The sequence below is a fragment of the Hippocampus comes genome, unplaced genomic scaffold (assembly GCF_001891065.2).
Source record: "Hippocampus comes isolate QL1 unplaced genomic scaffold, H_comes_QL1_v1.1 scaffold136, whole genome shotgun sequence".
Taxonomy (NCBI): Eukaryota; Metazoa; Chordata; class Actinopteri; order Syngnathiformes; family Syngnathidae; genus Hippocampus; species Hippocampus comes.
The window spans coordinates 539,184-548,423 of record NW_017805840.1 but is presented as its reverse complement, the minus strand read 5'-3'; the positions used below and the strand labels follow the sequence as shown (position 1 = coordinate 548,423).

The 9,240-nt window shown below is 43.2% G+C and overlaps 1 protein-coding gene and 1 long non-coding RNA gene across 3 annotated transcripts in view; one reads left to right on the top strand and one right to left on the bottom strand.

The window, feature by feature from the left end:
* Positions 1–1,613: 1,613 nt before the first annotated feature.
* Positions 1,614–4,888, top strand: LOC109526711 (ETAA1 activator of ATR kinase). Of its 2 annotated transcripts, none has more exons than XM_019888163.1 (7): positions 1,614–1,942; positions 2,304–2,426; positions 2,964–3,025; positions 3,116–3,222; positions 3,341–4,188; positions 4,409–4,532; positions 4,583–4,888. In XM_019888163.1, exons 1-6 carry the CDS (start codon positions 1,789–1,791, stop codon positions 4,519–4,521), a joined length of 1,407 nt encoding a protein of 468 aa, XP_019743722.1. In that variant the 5' UTR covers positions 1,614–1,788; the 3' UTR covers positions 4,522–4,532; positions 4,583–4,888. The 2 variants fall into 2 exon arrangements, with proteins under 2 accessions (XP_019743722.1, XP_019743723.1); XM_019888164.1 differs by having other exon boundaries at positions 4,409–4,540; positions 4,579–4,888.
* A 723-nt stretch (positions 4,889–5,611) lies between these two features.
* LOC109526712 (uncharacterized) overlaps positions 5,612–9,240 on the bottom strand; it is a 55,897-nt gene continuing 52,268 nt past the window's right edge. The window contains exon 4 of the long non-coding RNA XR_002170399.1: positions 5,612–5,798. This is a non-coding gene — a long non-coding RNA (uncharacterized LOC109526712). The remainder of the gene's footprint in view (positions 5,799–9,240) is intronic.

The following is a 9,240-nucleotide window of genomic DNA, read 5'->3' as shown; positions in this document are numbered from 1 at the left end:
TATTTGCATATTAAATTGCTGTCATAATATTGACAGGTGGGGGGAAAAAAATCTCAAATCGATATTTCAAGATCTTTCAGCGCTAATAGAGAAACCATATAATTTTAATGAGGCTGCAACTAATGATTATTTCAATATTTGATTAATCTGTCAAATAATCAATGAATCGGAAAAAAAATAAATGTGTTTAAATTTCCATCTTGATATTTAAAAAAAGGTAATTATTTCACATCGAGTGTGCACAAACATGAATTCTGATTTAGCTTATGGTTTGCTCCTTCAGAAGTTAGAAAATAGGCAAACCTTTTGATCGTTTTACAAATCAAATGTTTTATTTGGATTCACAAAAATATATAATCAGTCCATTTTCATGGATGACTACAGAAATCGGATAATATGAAACTGCAATTACTAGCGTTTACTAGCAGTTCAAGTTGTAGACCGCTTATCTCAAAGTCAGCTGGGAGAGGTTCCAGCACGCCGATTGTGTGACTATTAGTGTAGGTTAGTTGAGGACCTTCTCTGCCTCTTCTTCTTACACGTAATTATGCCACATGTCTTCCAGTAGAGCTCAATGCTGCCTGACATGTTGTGGCACAAAGTGGTACTACATTGAAACGCACTGATTCTCAAAATTCAGATTTGCTGGATTTTTTTTTTTAAGGAAATTAAAGTGTTTGTGCGCACATGTTTGAAAGGTGAATGTTAACATGTAGTATTGATTAGTGCTATTACCTGTGATACTGACGAGGCAAAGGATGAGGGGCAATATTGCGAGAATTCATTGTATCCTCTTCATTGTGACTCTTTGGGGATGCGTTGCCCCGGGGCATCAGAGGGGTTATTATTTGTTAGCTGCTTATCATCGCAACAAACTGGCATCCATCCTACACCTTCCTCTTCTTCTTCCGAGCCTTCACCTGCCCCGATCCCCTGACGACGTGCTCCCCGCTTTTCCCCGCCATAAACGCCAGCAGCTGCTCGGGCATGCAGCCATGCGTTCTTGACTTTTTTTTTTCCTGCAAAGAGCCGTAAAGAAATTTAGCACAATTAGCTCCCTAATTGCCTCTAAACAAGCCAGGCGTCAACGATAAAATGAAGGTGTGCGGCGTAGAAGCGAGAGAACCCTCTGGAAAAGGACCAAAAGCAGTCGAGGCATCAAAATAAATCACGGAGGATTCCTACACTTGCGAATGGATGTGCGAATGGGAGGGAGGAGGCGCCCCCTAAAGGCTTCAATTGACATTAAGTGCACAAACTATACAATCAGTATACTGTATACACATCACTAAGCAAGCACAAAATAGCAAAGGAGGTAGAGTATGCAAGCAGCATCTAGTGTTTTAGTTAATAGCCGTACAGAATGGCAAAAAAAAATCTCTTACATTTTAAAAACGTTTTAATCCCTGTTTCTCCTAATAAAGTGCTGGGTGATCGATTAAAGTAACTGCTTTTCAACTCTTCTTGACAACAGAGTGATATTGTCATCCTAAGAATGACTTATAAGAGCCTGCAACTCGGACGTTACTCCAACCATTTATAGAACAAAACAGAACAAGACCGGTTGTTCTATTGCGGTACTGTTTTTCGGCTTCGCGTTTGGCTCGCCTCAAGACCAACGAGGCTTCCGTATGGCATCACCAACAAACATGGCGGCGCGCGTAGAGTCACTCGATTGAAGTAGAAAACACCTCAAAAAAGTGTCGTCGCCATATTGCAATCTCTTCGAATCGAGCAATAAAATAATGTTGAGCAGGATCGACAGCGCTCGAACCGGTTTAACGCATCATGTCCAAGCGGACGACATCCTCCACCGTTACTGCTTCGTCGTCTTCTCCGGATGCCTCCTCAACTGATACCCCTAAATCTGTTTGCAAAAATTGGCACAAAAAAAGTCAGGACAAGAACGACGCCGAAGTTCCCTTCGCGACCCTCTGGAAAGGTGACTATAGTTATGCATTGATTAACGCGCTCGTTTGTTTTTACATTTTTTTTCGAAACTCGCACGCGCACTTGCAGCAGGGCAGGATTAATTAATGGGGGGGAGGGGTCGTTTGAGAAAAACAACAAGTCAAGCATTATATTATTATGATTGTCAAGTTTGCAATCTGTGTGAAGCATGCATCGGATTGACACTTTATTCCTCAAGGGCCCAGAGTACTACAAATAAATTTCGAATCAACTGATAAAATGTATTCATAATTGCACAGCCCTGTTAGTGGCTACAAAAACGCGTTGGACAGTGTTGCCGCTCTCAAGTGTACAATACATGATCTTCATTTTCATGTTGTGGTTACTGCAAGAGCTGCAGAGTCCTCAGCGCCAAGGCTACAGCCTATCCTGTGGATCCAACCATGGAGACTCTACGGGTGATCTGGAGCCATCACAAGACATCGTTTGGGATGCCATGTCACCCCCCAACGCTGGTAAATAATAATAAGGAATAAAAACACTGATGGCAGCACCGCTTATTCCTACAGGAGACATTGTGCATTTTAACCCAAATTCAAACAGTTCACAGGTATTGGAATAATGTGACATAATTTGGCCATCATGTCCCAACCCAATCTTGTTTTGAGGGGGTGGGCCTGTTTTATGTAAATTAGACACTGCTCACCCCTCCCTCAACTGTGAGTGGATGAACTGGAAAGAGCAGAGCTGTGTGTGTGTGTGTGTGTGTGTGTGTGTGTGTGTGTGTGTGTGTGTGTGTGTGTGTGTTGGGGTTCTCATGAAAAAATGCAATATTCTTGATGTAGTGTAATTGGAAACAAAAAAATCTGAAAATTCAGGAATTGTTCAGTAAGACACATTATCTGCTTCCTTTTTCATCTGAAAGACACCATTCTTGACCTAATTTACGTGTAGATGTTGAATAAGTCTTCCAAAGCCTGAACTATTTGCAAATCAGCTATTAAAAAGTCAGTTGTCCATATCATGTCCCTTAAACTGCCCCTTGTTTTTAGGAGCGGGGCCGAATGTCAGAACCTTGGAAATAGCCGAAATTGTCAATCTCATTGCGCCAAAGGTCAGCTGCTCATCTTCCCCTGAAAAAAAAAAAAAAAAAGTTTTGGCAACCTTGTCATGCGTAGTCACTGTTGTGTTTTGCGTCTCACAGGACACGAAACCAAAAGGGCCGCTGTCGCCTCTGTGGCAGTGGATGGGCAGCCCCACGGCCTTGACGCCTGAGGTGCCCAAAGCCAGAGTGAGGAAGAAGTCCGCTCGGTGAGTCGCCTATGCTATACATGGTTGAAAGTATATTGGGGTTTTTTTTTCACAAATTGAAAAACTTGAATAAGAGCAACTCCTTTGGACAATAAAATGATTTTAGATTTTTCTCCAGACAAAACAGCGTCAACGAGCTGATAAGACTGGCCCGGCAGTTTGACGACAGCATGCAGCAGGACAAGCAGGTGTCAGCCCAGCGAAACAACAACAACAACGAAATCGGCAAAGCGGCAACAGAAACGCCGTCGCCACTGAACCAAACCGAGGCCGAGCTGCGAGCCCTTTTCGACTCCACCACTCAGAACGTCAGCGGCAGCCTGAGCCCGATCTCCTCCAAATCCTCCCAGGACAAAAGCCAGCTCAAAAAGTCCAGTCCCGCTCCTCATAAAATCAAGGAGTCAAGCAGCAAGTGTGCAGACTTTGACGACGACTGGGAGAATGACGACATGCTCAACGATCCTTCTTTGCTGGCCCTGATACAGAATCCACACCAGGATTCTGGCCCAGTCCGGCACTCGACTCAGACCAACCTGCGGGACTTAAGTCCCAAAGTCAAGCCCACCACCAGAAGCACTTTTAAGTTGGAGCCCAACCCTTACTTCCAAAAATCTGTCCAGCGCAACCGAGAAACAGCCAAGAACAAGATTTCCGACAGTAAATGGGATGACAGGGACGACGACGCGCTCTTCTACAATGTGTGCGACAGTGTGGAAAGGCTCTCCCAACCCACAAAGACAACCACGCCTCTCCCCATTCACCAAACGTTGCCCGCTAACAAGAAGTCGCCTCGCACTTTCATGCGTTCCAATTCGTTACCGGGCGAAACTTTGAAGGTCCGCCAAGGATGTAACGCTCTGGTGTCCAAGAGTCTCCCGGCAGGAGGCCACTTGGAGGCTGGGCGGGAACCCTCGCAGGCGGCCTTCAAGAGAAGCGTATGCCACACGGCGGTGAAGAGCTCCAAAGGTAATGTCAGACGTATTGTAAAATACCACACAGGAGCTGCTGTTGATCACAGCTCACACCCAGACACTCACGCAGACACCAGGCCCCGCCTCTTAGCACCGCATGGAGGCATTGCATGTAGAATTTTCTAGTCACATAAATGTTTTATTTTATTTATTTATTTATTTTTAAGTTTCTTTTCTCACTATTTCCCCTTTTGTTTCTCTCCTTTTCTCTGTAGTGTTTGTCACCAACCAGATGGCAGACAAGTGTTCGGCGGCTGAAATCGAACGCAAAAAGCAGGAAGCTTTGGCCAGGAGGTGGCAGAGGATGCAGAATGCGCAGAAACCGTAGAAAGAAACACGCACACACGTGCACACACACACACACACACACACACACACACACACACACACACACACACACACACACACTCTGGACTACATTATGCTGCTATTGAAAGGACACTGGGGTGATAATCAAGCATTTTTGTATTTTGTACTTATTTCATTTTTGGGGGAAAAGCTTGTTGGGTGTTTGTACACTATTTCTAAGTTTTCTGTGGATGTTTTGAAGGAATGTTCAGACTGGACAAATAAACATTTTTGTTTTGTTACGCTTTTTTTTGTTTTTTTCATAAAATGTACATAACTTCAGAAATATATATTTTTTAGAAATCTGACTTTAAAGACAGCCTTTTATGGAAATATGTGGATTTTTTTATCGATATATGTTCTAGGAAAATATACGGTACTTTAAAATGGAAAGATGATTTAGGATTTTTTTTCTCAAATGTACAACTTTGGGGAAAAGTCAATTTTCAACTTTTTTCATAAATATACAACTCTATGGAAATTTGACTTTTTTAACAACTTTTTCGAGAAAATATACAACTTTTTGGGGAAACGTCTGATTTTGAGTACTATTATTTTTTTGAAAAATACATTTCATCAATGTAGGACCATTTTAAAAAATAGATGACCTTTCAAATATATCAAAGCTTTTTTTGGAAATGTTTTGCAACCTTTTTTCTGAAACAGAACCCTCCCCCCCTCCAAAATAAACAACCATTTTTCTTCCCCCACCCCACCTAAAATATTGAAATAGTCAAAACACCTATTTGGCCCTATCTGTAGTTTTCTCAAATAATTTTGACAAAATTATTTTTGCATGGCTGTTGACAGTGATTAACTTTTGCTCTGCGATCTCGTCGGCTCCAAAAAGCACGACAGCAATCTATTCATGAAAACAAAACAAGGCCATGTGGCGCTTGACTTTTTCCACTTAGTTCTTGTCCGCCTCATGAAACTGAGCCTCTTGATATTTTTGATGTTGTGTTTTGCATCATTTCCTTGTCTTACCGATGAAGACATACTACAGATGTTTATTCCGCGCAGGTGTCGCTGCCCTCACTGGCACCTGTTTTTCTTCGGTCTCCGTTGACAGTCCCAAGCGGACATTTCGTTGTTGATGGATGACAAATGATTTTTAATCTAACGAATAATTTGTGCTCACCTGCTTGCCCGAGCGCACAATGCTGGCCTTTGTGTTCCCTACAGGCCTCCTTGGTCTACTTCCCAGGTGTGTTTGAAGTATTAAATCTTCCTCCCAATCCTGCTCCATAAATCTAACTGCAGAGAAATTTGTCACGTCATGAAAAGGCTTTGGTTTTATGAAAGCCATTATGCATTTTTTTTTCTTACGATGATGACTCGGATTTATTTCAGCTATCTGATGAAGCTAACAGGTGTGCGGAGCAGGCGCAATGTCATTCGCCAGGAGGTCATTGGGTGTTATCTGATGTACCGATGACCTCCTGGTTAGTGACATCAGCTTTCTTTCCCCAAAACTGTGTGTACACCCTCCTTCCACGCCACACAGACGCACTACAATCGCTTCTTCTAGTTGTCGTCGATACTTGAGGACATGCCGTCAGGAGCGACCAGCATGCTGGCAGGACATCTCGCTAATGACCTTCCGGTAAATGACTTGAGCTTCTTTTCGCCGCAACCATGTTTTTTGTCGGCATTCTGCTCCTGTTATGCACACAGGCTGCGATCTCTTCTCCTCATTGTAGTCCTCGCATTCTCCTCGTGTTTAGCACACACACACGCGGACACACGTTTGCACAGGCGAGCAGCGGCAAGCTGTCAGCGGCGTTAAATGACCTGTGACCGTTTTCACGGTGCATGTCATTAGGCAGCTTTAGATTTGTTTCAACAGCGCTTCACCTGTGGGCACCATTCACGCGCCCCCAGGTATGTTTTACCCCCCCTCCGCCGCCACCACCCCCCATCCCATAGTCCCCTTGCAAAATTCCCGTGCTCACATCTCCTCCACCATGAACCACCCCCGGCTATGGAAAGTAGTAAAAACAGGCTGCGGTTTTTGTTTTTACAATGCATCGACATCTATCTTCATGGCGCAATGTCAGGTTTGTTTGTTTGCGTTAGCAGCTAGCTAGCACATAGCGAATAAGAAGTGAGTTTTTACTCGAAACTTAAAGTAAGAAGTAATGTAATGCATGCTGAAGCGCAGTCCTACAGCTCCACATTTTCTATGAAAATCCAACAGAAATGAATGGAGATCATTTCCAAGTTTGTACCATCCTTCCAGATTTCTGTACTTATTCAGCTACTTTGCAACCATCCCATTCAGGACATCTACAGAAGTATTTTTCACATTCTGTATCTTCCAACATTATTGAGTATTCTACATTTTCCATGACAAAATGACTTCCCGTTGAGAACGATTGCAATTTTCATTCTTAGGTTACATTTTTGCTACGTTAGCATACCGACTGTTAGCACGCGTTAGCGATTCTCATTAGAAGCAAAGGATAAATACAAAGCAAGAGGTAAAATCCTCATGATGGCACCCCATGTTAGCTATTCTCATATATCAGTACTATAATTCAGCATTTTCACAATTTCCAGTTGTCACATTTCCTTTATTTTCTACGACATTTGAGTTCGGCATCAGCTCCTTCCGTCATACATTGAACGAGTCCACAATCTTGTTTCCTAGTCGGAGTCATTACTCAAGCAGCAGCGTTTTTTTGGAGGAGCTGGAGATTGTTCAGACTCGCTGGAGCAGCCTGATACAATACAGCAAGGTTATTAGTGAGCAGGAGGGGAAAAAAAAATCATTATATTTATGTTGCTGACACAAAACTGTAATTTATAAGTCGTTAATGGTGCGAGTGTCTGGTGAGTAAGTCATGAGAAGGTCAACGTCACCCAGACCAAAGCGATAAGACAGACGTGTCAAAAAAGGGGGGAAAAAAATGTTATTCCAAACTAAATCACGACTTCGGAATGGTAAGGGAGTAGCAGCAAAACATTTCTTTGGGAAGGATTTACGATTCCAAGTGAACCCGCGCAACAATTTCGCGTTGTGTTCGACGGCGGGGATTTTTTTTCGAGAGCGATCCCGTATTGATGCGCAGGCACGGCCATGCTTTATTAAGCGTGCTGATAAGGCGACGTCAACCAGCTCGCGCACCGCCAACAAGCATTCCTGCAGCTTATATCTGCCAACACCTTTGCGCTACACCGACTTTGGCCTTAAAGCGTTCCCTAAACACACACACACACACACACACACACACACACACACACACACACACTCCACCTCCTCTGCCTTTAATAGTCGGCGTGGGATGTAATGGTGTGTTGACAGCTTTAGGCTGAGGTCATTTAGTTGCTCTACAGTGACTTGTCCGAGTTTCCCCAAGAGAACAAATGAGCAGCAGATGCAGTCGAGCTGACTGTTAACTACGGCTTAGCGATATGGCCTTCAAATCAAATCTTGGAATGATTTCACCAAAATCCGATTTCCAAGTGGAAGCGAGTTTGCTTCCTCGTCTGGGATTTGCTAGATTTCTTCTGATAGCACACAAGTAACTCTGACTTTTCAAGTTTCCAAGTTCTCGAAATGATGATGAAGCTTTGATACCAAGTTCTGCCTACGCAGGCAAAAAAAAAAAGATAAAATGGATTTTTAAAAATGGCCAAAATGGCTACTTCGAGCCAAAATGGATTCCTTTCTCAACACTTTTTGGTGTGTCCTGTCATGATGGACATGTCCGTCCGTACGTCTATCCATCCGTCATCTAAGGCGCTTATCCTTGTTATTCTGACAAATTAGGGGGTGTGGTGGTGGTGGTGGGGGGGTTTTCCCCCTCGAACTTTTTGAGTGCGAAAGGGCTGCTTCAAAACAATGGTTGACTTCAAGGTCAATTTTGTGCACGGGTTCTTGAGACTTTTTTTTGTGTTTCCTGTTATGACAAATATTCAATCAATTTTGTGTCATTTGGTGAAAATGGTTTCGGGGCTGATTTCGGAGCTGATTCGAACCAAAGCGGCAGAGATTTTGTTTGATTTTGGTCCTGGGTGCTTGAGACTATTTCATGCTTCTCGTTATGCTTGACATGTCCGACTAATTTCGAGTGTAACCGGTGTCCGGGGTTGATGCAAAATGGCGGCTTCAAACCAAAATGGCTGACTCAGGGGTCTATTTTGTGCATGGGTTCTTGAGACATTTTTGTGGATGAGTGACATGGCCACAAAACTTTTTGCGCCGATCTGTGAAACGGGTGTGAAAGGTTTCATTTTTTATTTTTCTAACTTTCCTGAGGGGTGCCTCTTGCGTGCAAAATGGCTACTTTAAAAAAAAAAAGTGCTTTTTTTCTTTCTTTTTTTTGTACATCCAGTTAAAAATAAGCATGTCAAACCAATTATGCCTCAATTTGTATAACTGGCGTCTGGGCTGATTTAATTTTCTTCTCTTTTTTTTATTTATTTTTTTAAACTTTTCACTGTGTGAGTTTTGCAAGGGAGTTTCTGTTGTAGCTGCAAAACGAACAGCGCTGAAAGCGAGAGCACATCCAAACGGTGTAAAGGCTCCCAGTCATCCGAGCAGCTATTTCACTATAACATTGGCTCAAAGACAAGCAAGGCGAGAAGCGCCGATGAATAAATAAGCAGTGTTTGCAAGCACAATTCCTCTTCAAGGCAAACGGGGGCTCCCCAGTCAAATAAGACGAGCCGAGGCAAACGCATCGACTCCGAA